Source organism: Arvicanthis niloticus, chromosome 21, assembly GCF_011762505.2.
Source record: "Arvicanthis niloticus isolate mArvNil1 chromosome 21, mArvNil1.pat.X, whole genome shotgun sequence".
Taxonomy (NCBI): domain Eukaryota; kingdom Metazoa; phylum Chordata; class Mammalia; order Rodentia; family Muridae; genus Arvicanthis; species Arvicanthis niloticus.
Genome location: NC_047678.1, coordinates 41670455 through 41685220, shown reverse-complemented (window position 1 = coordinate 41685220; position 14766 = coordinate 41670455). Strand labels below are relative to the sequence as shown.

Genomic DNA, 14766 nt, shown 5'->3' with positions numbered 1-14766 from the left:
GAAACAGACCTCAGAGACAGGAGACTGCCTGCACCATAACTCACAGCATCCAGGGCTACTTGCTAGCTGAGTAAAAACCCCATGACAGGGAGTTGGGGGAGGGATGGAAGATGCCAGCAGCTAGCTGCCTTGAGAGGAGAGATAGGAAGGTGGCTGGGGTGGGAAAGGCTAGGGTGGGTGAAGGGCCGCCCTGACCAGACACCCAGGTAAGGGATGACATGGAGGTCTTAGAAGGATTTTGAAAATGGACTACTTCAATGCTGCTTGAAATTAAAAAGAGAAAAAAATGAACACACTGTGAGCCTTAACACCCTCAGCCCCTCAAGGTCCGCACCAGGTTTAAGGACACATGTTAAATCCTCCTTGATAGACTTGGGCCTATTAAATGGGGTAAAAAAAATACTTACTATATGCAAAAGGGACAAACAAAACAATAAGGAGATTTTTAAAAGCAGAATCCACACCCACAAGGATTTCATAACATGTCCTCCACAGGTATTTTTGTGGCCACAATTGTGGGAGAAGACAAGGCTGCTAGCGCCATCCAGTGGCTGAGATCGGTGTAGAACTGAACATCTCAGTGATACTCTGAGACCCCACAGGCAGAAGGCTCAGCCACTGACCATCTTAGAGGGAAATGCACGTGCCTGGGGACATGCAGGCATCTGTGGGATCCTGAGCTCCCACAACTGTTTCACAACTGTTTCATAAGGCTAGCTCATGTCAGACATGGCAGTTTGGTGTGTCTTGTGCCTCTGTGATCTACCCACATGGCCTTGACAGAGGGTAGGAGGAACAGGCAGAAGCACTTTTAGTCTGTAACTCTAAATGGCATTCTTTTATTTTCTGAGGCAAGGTTTCTCTGTGTAGCCCTGGCTGTCCTGGAACTCGCTCTGTAGCTGAGGCTGGCTTCGAACTCAGAGATCTGCCTGCCTCTGCCTTTCCAGTGTTGGTGTAAGTCGCATTCTAACTTTGTGTTGTCTGCAGGGCACACTGTAAGTAGCCCTGCACAAATACATTATAAGGATCTCTTTGACCTGGTTGCAATCCAAATGGGACTTGGAAGGAACTTAAGACATAGTAGTCACAGTGTGAGCTAGACCCCCACTACACAGAGACACAATACAAGAAGACGAGCAGCAGCAACAGGGAAATACACCAGCACCATGAAGCTCAGAGACCGGCTAACTCTCTGACTGGAGGGGCCAGGCTAAACTATGGAATGACTGGCTGCCTCTGTTTCCTCTCCCTGTATAATTTTTTGGCCGGGAATGAGATGGAAGGCAGATCTCCAATGGGTTAATTCTTTGTCTTCTCCACTGATTGAAGACAGCTTGAAGACTCCACCCCTGCCTCTGATCACTGGCATCTGAAATGATGGTGCGTGAGCTCCATCCAATAAAAACTCACCGTGCTCTACATGTAAGCACTGCTACGCACTCCTCCAACTTCCTAGTGGGGGGTGTCACTCACTGTGACAGGGAAATGGAAACTTCCTGAAGCTAAGTGACTGGGGTCAGAACATGAGTACTTGGGGCAATGTGGGCTCAGTGACAGCAGGTGTGGCCACCAGCTACATAGATGCTGCCAATGACCTACAGCAGAACTTCCAGGTGGGTGTCCAGGGCCCGGCAGGAGAGCCACACACTCATGCACTGAGGGAACCTCTGTCACCTTTGACAGTCCCGATCACACTGTCCATGTGCTTTCTCACAGAAGGTCACGGGGAGAGCCTGGCGGAAGCCATCATCAAGGGCATCTTATGGGCACTCACTCAGTGTGGACTGAGCTACACGCCTGGCTCCTTGGACATTCCCCACCTTACGACACCATATTATGGGCACTCACTGAGTGTGGGCCTTGCCACACACCTGACTCCTTTAGTTTCAGGATCACCTGTTTGTCGCTCCTCCTCACAGACAAGAACACTGAGTGTGGGAAAGAGACATTCACCAGAGGTTGCACTAGAGCAAGCAGCCCATCTGGGATTAAAATGACCGCCATCTCTGACATCCATCCCTGAAAGCTCTCAGCAGAGAGAATGCCTCCCATGTGAGCCTCAGGAATCCAGCAATAGCAAGCCCAGATGACGGCCACACCCATAGAGCAGGTGTTTTCAGCTCCACAGACCCAAAAGCTGCCTCAGCCTTAGCTATGATTTTGGTGTGTCAATAGTAGGCCTCAAGAACACTTTCTCCCTGGCTGATTCTGAGGCTCTACCCATCTCCTGGCTGGCTGCCTGAAATCCTTTCTTTGATATAGAGAGCAAATGTGAAAGTGACCATGAAGCACGCCTTACCAGAGGTGAGCACAAGTGCCTCGCCCTGTCCTTTCTCTCTGTCTCACTCACCAACCCAGCCTTGTCCCTTGTCCAGCAGGAAACAGGACATGACTACCACACTCCTCCCAGACCCCTGAGAACAGGCTGGGGGCAGGCAGAACAAAGAAGGACTCCTGCCTGCCTCAGTCTTTCTAAGACAGACATCTCTCTCTATCTTGAATATTCCGGTCTTTACTTGCTTAACCTTGAAAGGCCTGGTGAAAATGTGAGAACATCCATCACACCTAGCTATGCTGGCCTGGCTGACACATGAGGAGAAGGCAGGACGGCTGGAATGAAGAAGGAGATCTAGACAGAGGATACTGTTGGCTTCTACTATGCTCCCAGTGGTTTCTGGGGACCTCACCCCAGGTGCCTTTCTCTGGACTGCTGGTGATCAAGGGTATCCTATCAGTATCTCACTGGGCCAGGTGAGAACATGACCCCAGTGTAATGATGGTCCAGGTCAACAGTGGTAATTGGGCCCTAAAGACCAAGGAGACTGAATCGGGACAAGTCTGATAATCTTGACTGACAACTGTCTGCCTATGTTACAAATAAGGAAGACGGCTCAGGAGGAAGGCTCATTTGGCGCAGCTGTAGTTAGGAAGACAACTATGCTCACAACACCTCTTCGAGTAAACACGGTAACACAGATATCCCCTGTGGAGGGGAAGGGAGAAAGAAAATATCAGTTGTCTTTTGAACAGCCGAGGAAGAAGTCTGAGAAACACAAAATGAAGCCAAAAGGAACCTTATCACAAGGCTGTGTTACAGGCCACGGTGATAAGAAGGACTTTTTAATGGTGAATTCAACTTCTTGGGAAGAGGGTGCCACAGGCAAAATTCATCTTACAAATGAGTGGGGTCTCCTCTGACTCTTGTCGTAAAAACACTGCCACCCAGGGCGCAAAGTCAGAGAAATGGAGATGAGTTAGTCAAAATGAAATTTTTAAAATCTCACCCTGCACTTGAAAAATGAGCCCAAAACACAACACAGGCGACCCAACGAAACACAACAGAGTATGGGAAGTGGAGAGATGGTGTCTAATGGCCTCTGAGAGACAAAAGAAGAAAAGAAAAGAAAGGCAGAAATAAAATTGCAGAAATGGAAGGTTTTATTGAAAGAAAACCAGACATAAATTGCAGGTCAGAAAACAATCCCCAAGATTACAACTGAAGAAATAAAAAGGGGCGGAGCCATCCCTGCCCTGAGAACTAGGAAGGACATAAATTACAAACACCGTAGTTGTTAAAATGAAAACAGAAAGAAAAAGAGTCCTTCCTCTTTCTTTGGAGACACAGGGACCATGGCACATGCAGGACCTCAGCTTTGCAGGCTGCCTGTTCAGTAAGGCTGACACGGTCCCCACAGCAGCAAAAGCAGGGGCTCTTGGGATGAAAACAGTCATTACCTGTCTTTAAGCACAGAGCACAAGTTTGTACCTGTGAGACAGAAACTCTCTGTGGCACTGAAACGTTACGGTGAGTGTGGAGCGTAATTTAGCTTAAAGCATCAAAGATGTCCCCCAAGAAGGGATGAGGTAACAGCTCAGAAAAAAGCAGACCTGCAGGTGTCTGACTTAACATCAAAAATACACTGCACGGCTCTAAAGCAGGTCTTCCAACTCACACGGGCTTCAAACTAAAGGGGACACCGGGGACAAACAGAGTGCACACTGGGTGGCTCCTGACAAGGCAAGGGGACAGAGGAAACAGTGAGGTCTTCTAGGAACTCAGTTTCTGAGCTGCCCCTGGTACTACTGGGGTGCTTAGTGGAGTCTGAGGAAGCCTCCATCCATCCCTCCCTCTTGCAGACTGCGGGGGTGGGGGTGGGGGTAGCTCACAGCAAAGCACACCTCCAGAAAGCCACACCCTTTCTATGAAGAACAGATGGGAACAGGTGATCACACACAACACTTCCACATGCCTGGGGGGCAGGGGGTCACAATGTGTACTTTGCGTTATTTGATAGTAAAATCTCCGAGAAGCCAACATGTTTCTTCCCCACCCATCTCAGATGCCTGGGTTATCCAGAAGTAGCCTGTTGTCACACAGCTACCATGGAGGGTCTGAAGCTGTGCAGCTGCCACTAAGCTTGGGTCCTAAAGCGCTAAGTAAGGACAAAAGAGACCTGTGGGCCACCTGCAGGAGTTTTACCCAGGAGTGTACTGTTCAAGCCACGACAAGAGACTGCAGAAACAGAGGCCACCTCAGAGGAACTCAAACCAACAGCGTGGGTGGCTATCTCGAAAGAAAAATGAATAGGTATGACACTGATGGCTGGCTTTCCTGTGGTGGATCAGGGCCCAGAGAGAGTCGCAGAGGAGGACAGAGAGGGGCCGAGGCCCCTGGTGGTCACCTTCGAGCGGCTTCACGATCTGTAGCTTCTCGGGCAGGTAGGAGCGGCTGCTGAAGGACATGCCGGAGAAGCCCGTGAACTCAGAGAAGCGTGAGTGTGTGCCCAGGGACATGATGCTCTCGGTGGGCGTGAGCGAGCCACTGTGCAGCTCCCCCTTCTCGGCCAGCTCTCGAAGCTTCCTCTCCTGCTCCTCCTCGAAGAACCTCCGCTCAGACAGATAGTTCTCCCGGCGCAGGGATAGCCGCCTAAGTGCTGTCTCCAGGTCATGGGAGCCCGGTGTGCCTGGCGTGCCTGGCTTCTTACTGTGTTCCTCATTTCTGTGGAAGACAGAGGGTAAGTATCTACAGCCAGCAAAGGCAGTGAGAACCCCCCAGGGCAAAGAGACAGAGATGGTCTGAGGAGACCAGGGTCAGCCAGACACTGGAGTCCCCTCCGTGGGTCTCAACTGACTGTTCTTAGAGGCAGGTTTGTACCAGGATGGACTGAAAATCTGCAAGAATGTATCTTCATAAGCATCTTCCTCCAGGTTACTCTGGAAAAAAACCTTTTGCAGGGGGCTGTACTTAAGTCCCAAAGGGGAACTGATTCAACCCTCTTGTCTCTTAAATGAAAGGGCCTGTGCTCTGAATGAAACCCTGATCTTGGAGAACCCGTCTGATGGGTTCAACTAGGTCCAAAGTACCTGTTTTAGTAAGTCAAGACGGCCAGGGTGCACAGGTGGATGATGGGATTGGGTGCTGGGGTTCTACAGGGCGTTAGGGTGGAGAGGAACTGACCCCATGACTGACAGGCCCCTACATTCCACCTTCTGAGAATGAGAAGAACCTGCGGTCTCCTTGTGCTTCCCAGCATGCAGGCTCCCCAGGGGGCACAGTGATGACTTGTGGGAAATGTGTTAGTTCTCCCTCCATGATGTTATGGTAAAGCACACTGTGGGCACCAGCTTGAGATAACTACCTCAGAAAAGACCAGTGTGGTGGATAAGGGAGGTAACTGGGATGTGGCCGCCCTCATCCACCCCCTCTCTGATGGTGAGTGAGCCCACGTCCAAGGTACACCTCCTCTCCCCTCCCTCCAACAGGAGAGGAGCCCGCCGCTCACCCCAGGTCGGCTGCCTCAGTTTCTAGGAGGATGCTATTGGTTTTGTTATCGAGGACCACGTTACTGACATCGCTGCCATAGAAGCTGGAGCGGGGGGTGCTGACGCAGCTGGACAGGAGGGAGTTCATGGCTGAGGACTGGTTGGAGCCCGGGATGTTCATGGGAGAAGGGGTTAGTGATCTCTGCTTGACCACTTGATTGACGTTTCTCACCGTCTCAAAGACACGCTTCTGGTGGCTGGGGAGGACGTGGCAGCCATGAGCCAGCATATCAGGAAGAGCCTAGAACTAACCAACCCCTCCACAGATGCCTAGCATGAGTGGCCTGCTATCTATGGGCCTCACATGCTCCTTAGGGTGTAGGGCGCCCCCATTATAGTATGCTAATCCCAACCAAACCTAAGCCTTGGTAGCACAGCTCAGCACTAGGTTCTGCTAGCCCAGTGGTACTGTTTATCACAGCCTGAAGCCTTAGCTAGACATGACAGTGCTTTGGTGTTGCTTCTTCCTTGGCAGGCTTGCTTCTTTCAGGCATACAGTGAGAGCTGCAGGAGGGCTGCGCTCACTCGTAGGCCTTTGTAGAACGAGAATGTGTAACCATTCACATAAAGTAAAACAGCAGGGCTACATACATGTCTGTCTGAAGTTTCTACTTTGAGATGATAAAACACCACTTGGGCTATTCTTGGAAACTGCCATTTCTAAGCACAGACCCCACAGTTTGATTTCTCCTTTTAAAGAAAAAAAAAGGGTGAGCATATTTTTGGACTGGCTGCTTCCTCTGAGGATGCCAGGCTGTACATACACCAAAGTCACCAGGACACTAGTCATTCAGGAGAAAACATGGTCCCCAGATCTCTCTCAGTGTTCCATGGAAGTCAAGCCGGGGTCTGTGGTTAGGAGGGAAGATATAGCGGCCTAGACTCCAGGAGTACTCAGAGGATCAGACGCCTGGCTCACAGCACTGAAGAACTTATGTTTTCTTTTCTTAGCAAACATGAAAACTTTTTAAGGTAATACTTTCCATTAAGGAAAAAGGTGGAGGGTAGGAGATGGGAAACCCTGCACCCTTCCCATTCCCTGGAAGTTCAAGTAACCTCCTTTGTTGGTTTGGGTTGTTTCTCGAGATGGGGACTCACACATCCCAGCTGTAAAGATGACCTTGAATGTCTGAGCCTCCTTCCTCCACTTTACCACGAGGTGTTATGAGGGATACAACTGAGGGCCCCTGCACGCTAGGAAACTACTCTACCCACTGAGCTCCAGCCTTAGAGAGATGTCACTTATTGTTTACTCCCCTTAACCCGGCAGGGAAGGACCATGGCTGGCCGGTGGTGTCTAAGGTCCACACACGCTAGGCTATGAGCACGGGTTCTGGGTCAGTTTGAGGGAACTTGAAATATAAAAGCCACGTGGTCATACGTGATGTCTGGAGACTCTGGCTCTTCCAACTGCAGCTCCTTGCGCATAGTTCCCTCGATTTCTGCAGCCAAAGAGTCCTGAGGAAAGACAGAAGACGTGTGTGGACTGAGCAGGGCCTCAAGGCTTCCATTTCTAGATGAGGTCTGAGGCCAGCGCAACATGCCACACAACACACACAAGGCTAAAAGCAATCCCTAACAGAGAATCAGCCAGGCCATGGCCAGGGCAGGTTCTGAGCAGACAGCACCTTTGGGTGTGAGTGAACAGCCCCTAACCGTCATGTAGCTGAGTGTCTGACAGCCAGGCACCCTTGACCAAACGGCAGAGCTAAAACTGTGGCTAAAGATGTGGGATAGAGAACTCAAGGAGCATGGGAAAGTGTGTTCACAACAGTGGGAACAAGTCCAAACGTCCCACACAGTCCCACAGGCCCCACTGAGCTGTCCTGCCAGGCCACCAGGTCCACCGTCCCAGTGACAAATAGTTATTATGACACATGGGGAAGCCAAGGCTATACCTCTGACTCCTAGGTAGACAATCACCTGCTGAGAGCTCTCTGGTTCTGCTGGGGAGAGGTCCCTGCCTGCACGGACTGTGTCAGACGTGTTGCCACCTCTGTACTTTCTCTGCAAGCTCCTTGCTCAACCAGCTAGCCTGGCACCGCCTTTGCCATGTGCTCAGGAGACAGGGCTGCTGCTTCCAGGAAGATCCTGCACTCCCTCTTTGCAGACACTCCCTGCCCACCCCCACTCCTGACCTCATCTTCCACACAGTGTACCAGTTAACCCCTTAATTCCTACTAGTTTTCTCTCCTACACTGTTGCCCTTTTCTGAACGGGTGAGGGGGGGATGAGCTTTAGGGTCGGGGGAAGGCTGGTCCTGAAGTTCTAGAACTTCCTAGGTGTACTGAGGTTGACCCCACACACTCCACCCATCCCCTCAATGTGAGGAAGACTTATGAAAACAGAAGACATATTCCCCCACAGTGTTCAAGGGTCACCTGATTCTGTCCGTGGACTGCAGACTGAAAATCCCAACCATAAGGCAAAGGAATTGAAAATGCAGCTGAGGAAAAGCTGCTCCTGGCAGCTGGAGTGGCAGAGGGCAGAAGCAGAGCTCCAGCGCTGAGCTCCAGCAACGTGGGCATGCTGCAGCCTTTACACTTTCAGAACAACCATCCCTAAAACCTGAGCTTGCCAAGAGCCTCGAAACGGGCAAACAAAAGCTTCCAGTAAGTGTGAAAGCAGAGAATCCCTCCAGAAGAAACGGACCAGAGCGTGAGCTAGCCAGAATGGTTTGATACACACACACACACACACACACACACACACACACACACACACACACACAGACACACAGACACACACAGACACAATGACAGTGCTTGTCAAAGGACAATTTTGGGGAGTTAGTTCTTTCCTGTCTTGGTGAGATGGGGTCTTTCCTGTTTCTGTCACTCCTCACAGTATTCCAGGCTCGTTGGCCTGTAAGCTTCCGGCAGGTTCCCCTGTCTCCACTTTCCATGTAACGCTACCAATGCAGAGATTACAGATGTGCACCACCAGATTTGACTTTTCTTGTGGTTTCTGGAGATCAAACTCAGTCTGCCAGGCTTGCACAGCTGGTCTTTCTACAGGCTGAGCCATCTCCCCAGCCTGGTTTTGTGACAGTTTTAAGGTCTTGGCCGTTCTCCTCTAAGTTACCTAGTAAACTCACTGGCTCACCAAGCTAGACTTGGGTAGAACTGTTTATCTTAACTGTCTGGGGTGAATAGAAACTGCCTTCTCTGTCTGGGGTGAACAGAAACTGCCTTCTCTGTCTGGGGTGAATAGAAACAGACTTCCCAGGAAAAGTATCTCTGCAAGAGATTCCTCCTTCAGTCTCTTCTCAGCTGGTGAGAAGGCTCAGAGAGTAAAGATCAGATCCCTGGGACCCAGAAAACTGACTCCACAAAGGTGTCCTCTGACCTCCACGCATGCACCGCTCCAATCACACACACAAACACAATAATAATAATAAATAAACATTTAAAAAATTAAAACAACATCAACTCTTTTCTTGACTTGGAGAGAGTCTGTCACTCTGCCAGACAACTGGAACAAAGCCTGGATGGACACACAGGAGCTCTTGGGCGCTTGTGTCAACCATGTGCAAGCGTGGTTTCGTGGCTCCAGCCCTCCACTGCCCTGTGCTAACACACACAGTGAATGCATGGCTTCCCCAGCTTAGGAAGCTATGGTCCGCTAGAACATACAATGAGCATGCTCACTTCCTTCTAAGTGGATATCACAGGGAAACAACTGGAGATTAAACCGGAAACCCCCTTTGTCCTTCATCAAAGCCCTTCAGAGCCCTGGCAGCAAACAAGCCACGCCAAGACTAAGGAAATACAATCATGGGGGAATACTATTTTTAACAAAGTTGATTCAAATCCCTGACACCAACGGAAGGGTTAATAAACACACAAAGAACCAGGAGAAGCTCAGGCTCCTTAAGACATGGGTAATAGCAGGCCCTACCTAACATCTAACAGAACCAAGTACCTTGTAAAATTATCTCTTAGCAGTAAGGAGAACAGCCAATAAAGGGCCAGTCCTGCTTAGGGACTCAGGAAGCTGCCAGCTGGCAGGTCCAGGTACAAACTTTAAAGGAGCAAGCAGCTCACAGGAAAGATGTAGGGCCAGTGGTCAGGGACACGAAGCCCCGGGTGCTAAAGTCTGACTATGGTGTGGGGGAAGAGGAGCACGGGAGAGCCCACTCACCATGGGGAACAGGCCCAGAGAGTGGTAGCGCCGGGATGTAGGCATCGTCTTGTTCCGCAGGTTCTTCAGCTCCTCCTGAGCCTCATGAAGCATCTCCATGCACTCCGCATACTTATCCTCCAGCTCTCGAAGCTGTGGGGAGAGGCAGAGCATCAGGCCCGCACCACACCAGTGAGCACCCAGGAGCTGACACACCCACCAGCCCTCCCCGCCTGAGAGGCAGAACTACAGCTGAGTCCCCAGCTCCTCATGGAACCTGCAGGCCTGTGGGCCCGCAGCAAAGTGGGCTGGATCCACAAGGCTGGCTTTTCTTTTCACATGGGAAAGGCTTGCAGACTCGGAAAGCTGCTGAAACAGTCACAGTGGGCAAGGCAAACAAAACACCCAGACAAAAGACTAAAGGCGCTAAGAGGCAAATCCGCACCCTCTTCTCCAGCTGCATCTTACACTTTTGTTTGACACAGGATCTCTCTTTGTAGCCTAGGCTGGCCTTAAATTCAGCTATCCTCCTGCCTCAGCCACTTGTAGACTGGGATTATAGTTAAGTACCATGATGCCCAGATTCAAGTTGTATCTTTGAACAGGCTCTTTACAAGTCTGTGCTATACCTTGTTCACCTATGTGGTGTCTGTCAGGAGTTAGAATATGTCAGGCCCTGAGCTGGGACTGAATCCAGCCTCCTTTGCTCACAACAGACACCAGAGTCAACAGGCACAGAGCCCAGGCAAAGTAACAGTATGCTGAATCAACAGTAAAATGTTTAGTATGAGGGGAATGACCTAGGCCTATGGAGGAGGGCCTTCACTGGAAGCCGAGGCCCTAGAGAGTCCAGGCAGGGACACCCACCTCAGCTGTGAGCTGACGCTGGGCATCCTTGGCCGCGCCCAGGTGCTGGACAAGCTCTTCATTTTCCACCGCGCACTAAACATGGTAAAGACAAGTCACCTCTGTTAAGACACTCAGGAGCCCAACTTGACCTTCTTGCTACCTGACTGTGAGGAGCGTAGCACTGTCCCCAGAGGACCGTGTGCCCTACGCTGCATCAGGGCACTGCCTTTCGTATAATTTAAAAAACAGACACTTCTAAAAAACTTTCCCGTGTGTGTGTGTGTGTGTGTGTGTGTGTGTGTATACATGTGTGAGTATGAGTGAAATGTGTATATGTGAATGTATATATATATATGTATGTATGTGAATGTATGTATATATGTATGTATGTGAATGTATGTATATATGTATGATGTATGTATATGTGTGAGTGTATGTGAACATGTATGTAAGAGACTGTATGAGTGTGTGTGTATGTGTATCTATCTGTATGTGGGTGTATATATGAGTATGTGTGTATATGTATGTGTGTATGAGTGTGTATGTGTGTGAGTGTATGTGTGAATATGTGTAAATGTGTATGACTGTGTATAATTATGTGTGTATATATATATGTGTGTGAATATGTGTGAACACGTGAGTATGTATATGTGTGTGAGTGTATGTATTAGTATGTGTATGTCTGAGTGTGTGTGAGCATATGTGAGAGAGAATGTGTATCTGTATGAGTGTTTATGAGTATGTGTTGGGTGTATATATGAGTGTACATGTATGAATGTGTGTATGTATGCATGAGTGTGTATATGTCTGTATGAGAGTATGTGTGAATGTGTATGACTGTGTATGAGTCTGTGTATGTATATGTGTGTATGAGTGTGTGTGAGCATGTGTGTGAGTATGTATGTGAGTGTGTGTACCTACAGTGTGTGTGGAGGTCAGAGGGCACCTTATGAGAGTTGGATGAACTCAGGTCTTGGCAGCAGGAGCGTTTATCCACTGCACCATCTCACTAGCCCCTGTCATATAATTTTGAAGGTAAAGTCTTCCCTGGGCCCTTAGTTATTCTCCATAGTCCAACCCCCACCTCCAGAGTATGAGCGCTTCCTGGGAGTCTGTCCTCTCTCCCCTCCCCTTTCTGTCTGTCCTTCCTTCTTTCTTTTCCAGAGGCATCTCCTCTCTTCCTTCCAGTCAAAGCCCAAGGAACAGTAATCAGAGACACCGCTCTACCAGGGACCGTATCTGAAGGGCAAAGTAAAAACAAATGGCAGATTCCATGATTTGTCAGATAAATCCCAAGACTCCGTATCTACAGCACTTCTCTATGAAGGCAGCTAACTTATAGATCATCCTTGGGAACAGTAAGATGGTAAATGATGCCTCTGCCAACCGGGGGCGGCGGGGTTAGCTCCTGACCTCACTAAGCCTCCTCCAGAAAGAAGTATGCATGGCTCAGGTAGGGACTCGTCCTCCCACTGACCATCTGTCCCATCCCCGCATGGCCACTGCCTCGTCATCCAGAGACACAAAGCCTTACAGATTTTGCCTTCTTCTGTAAGTCCACGATTTGCGACAGGAGGTGCGTGATCTCCTCCTGCTGGCGGGCGGCATCTTCTGTCTTCTTGGCCAGCTCCTCAGAGATGCTCGCAATCTGGACGTTGGCATCCCCTGTGACGAAGTAATGACAAGTGGGTAGCTGAGTTGGAAAACCACATATAGACCAAAGAGGGGACACTGTCTTTATGGGGGAAGAGCAGAGATGGGGACATGGAGAGAGTCAAAGTGGACATCTAAGTGTGATGTGGTTCCTGTGGGGCTGGAAAAAGAAGGAACCTAGCCTTCTCATGGGCTGTCTCTCCTGTGAGAGCTGACTCTACTGACCAAGGCTGCTCTAAGGGCAGGGCAGACAGGCTCCAGGAAGGGAGCTGGAAGTGACACCCCAAATATGAGTACATTTGGCTGAGCCCCAGTGTTCCACCATGGACAGACCACGACAGGAACTCTGCACATGGTACATTTTGCGTGTAGCTTTCCAGGGCATTTGGAGCTGCAGCCCATTTTACTAGACATGAATGTGAACTGGGTCTCACTTTGCCGAACGCCCTTTCTCTTATCTTACCTGGAAACTCGTAACAGAGGGCACGGGGAAGGTCACTGATTTGAATAGCAAAGCTTCATTGATCTGGGCCGACCTTGAGCATCAGAAGATTGTAATATTCCCATATAGAATCCACATTAAAATTAAATATCCACCTCATTGAGAGCATGGCTCTCAACTCACAAGTGGGCAAAGGTTGCCATACAGGCTGGCAGGGGCCTTCTGTTTTCAGAAAATGCCACTGAGCTGTCGACTAGTGGGAAGGAAGTGAAAGCATCTTAGAGAAGGAGAGCCAGCAGGAAGGGCAGACATACTCAGCTCCTTCACACAGTCGTTCACCAGCTGCTGCTCCTTCTCCTCATAGGTGATGGTCTCCGTCTTCAGCTGACAGGCCTGTGGAGGTAGATGATGCTCAGTCAGGATGGGCAGCAGAGCTGGGCAATCTCAGGCTCTGGTATGATCCCCCTCAACATCTCTGTCCCTGCGGCCATCACACACCACCCAGGAGAGAGAACTCACCTTCATTCCCTGCCTAGGCAATGGGCAAGGCCCTAAAGCAGAGACCTGAAGGCTAGGCGCCACCAGGGGGCGCCCACCACACAGAGACGTGAGCACAAGTTCTATCACTGAATGGCATCCTGGTCTATTTGCTACTTGGTTGTGTGCATCCAGCCCTCACAAATATGACACCTCTATGGCCTTTATTCTGCCTAAGACACTGCCCTGACCAAAGCAGCTTCTCTATGAACAGCCACACAGGAACTGAATTGTTGCCACACCATCTGGCATCTGGCCCAGGTGACTACCCAGGCACCCAGAGACTGCAGCTGGCAAGCATGGGCTTGGCCTTCTTCAGCCATGGGTCTGCAAAAAACAAGCCTGGGTGACCTTGTCAGTCTTCCTACAACACTGGCTAGTGTGGCGTCTGCAGATAGGTCATGAGAAAGAGTTCCTGGTGCCTTGTAAGGTCCAGGCAGGGGGCTCTTTCCAGTGTGTGGCAAGTTCAAAGTGACAGATGGCCTGCCCTCATGGAGAGTCTCTGGGAGTCTAGAGCCAGCTAAGGTGGACTCACGGCCCAAACCTGACAGACAAAGGCTATCCCTTTGCCTACAGACAATCCCAATGCTAATTAAGACAAAAGGTACTAAATCTACTCAAATCTGAGGTTTTAGAGAGCAGTGGTGGGCGAGTGGGAAAAAGCGTGGGCTTAGAGTCAGAGGCTGTGGATATGGCCTTTGTCATTTAACTCTGACATCTTCAAACACCTAATAGCCTGGTGCCTTAGTCTCACTGCAAATGAGACTCAAAGTAAGCGGCTGTAGGCCCCGCTGTGAAGACTAACAACAGTGATGCTGATAACAGTAATGTAACAACTGTAACAATGTATGAAAGGTGTCTGGTACAGGCCTTCTGGACTCCCAGGCTGCCTCAGCCCAGCCTTTCCAAGTTCACCATGGAAGGCATGTCTCTGAGACCCAGTCTACCGCCTTCTCGATAATCACTCCAGCCCTCGGGCCATTGCTCCTGTGCCTGTACCCGCCTCAGTCTCTACCCACTGCGACAGCTACCCCAGAAGCAATGCCCATGTGTCGGAGCCTGCAGCCGAGCACCATGGCTGGAGCATGCAAGCTCAGGCACGACTTCTTCAGATAGGCACCAAGCAGATGGTACTATCTCTGCAGCTGTTGCTGTTAGAGGGACACCCCTACCCAAGGGGCAAGAGCGGGGTACACACATCACCTCAGATCGGAGTACAACGTTCTCCTCTTCGAGGTCCTTCAGCTTCTTCTGAAGAGAGTCCAGGTGGAAGTAATTCTGGACGGAGGAGGATGACTCGTTCCTCTTCAGCCTAGCAGAAAAGCGCACTCAAAATCAGA

The 14766-nt window shown here is 50.1% G+C and overlaps 1 protein-coding gene across 11 annotated transcripts in view; it reads right to left on the bottom strand.

Annotated features, from left to right (window-relative positions):
- Trak1 (trafficking kinesin protein 1) overlaps positions 1-14766 on the bottom strand; it is a 103393-nt gene that overhangs the window by 15913 nt on the left and 72714 nt on the right. For 10 of the 11 annotated variants that reach the window (XR_013105639.1, XM_034484284.2, XM_076917681.1 and 7 more), the window contains 8 exons: positions 14630-14738; positions 13204-13282; positions 12329-12459; positions 10813-10887; positions 9967-10098; positions 7205-7281; positions 5784-6020; positions 4683-4999 (listed from right to left, as the gene is read on the bottom strand). Coding sequence is in view for 10 of the 11 variants with exons in the window: in XM_034484284.2 (XP_034340175.1) it covers positions 4683-4999; positions 5784-6020; positions 7205-7281; positions 9967-10098; positions 10813-10887; positions 12329-12459; positions 13204-13282; positions 14630-14738 (1157 nt within the window). In the remaining variant the exon portion in view is untranslated. The remainder of the gene's footprint in view (positions 1-4682; positions 5000-5783; positions 6021-7204; positions 7282-9966; positions 10099-10812; positions 10888-12328; positions 12460-13203; positions 13283-14629; positions 14739-14766) is intronic. The other variant, XM_076917682.1, reaches the window with a different exon arrangement.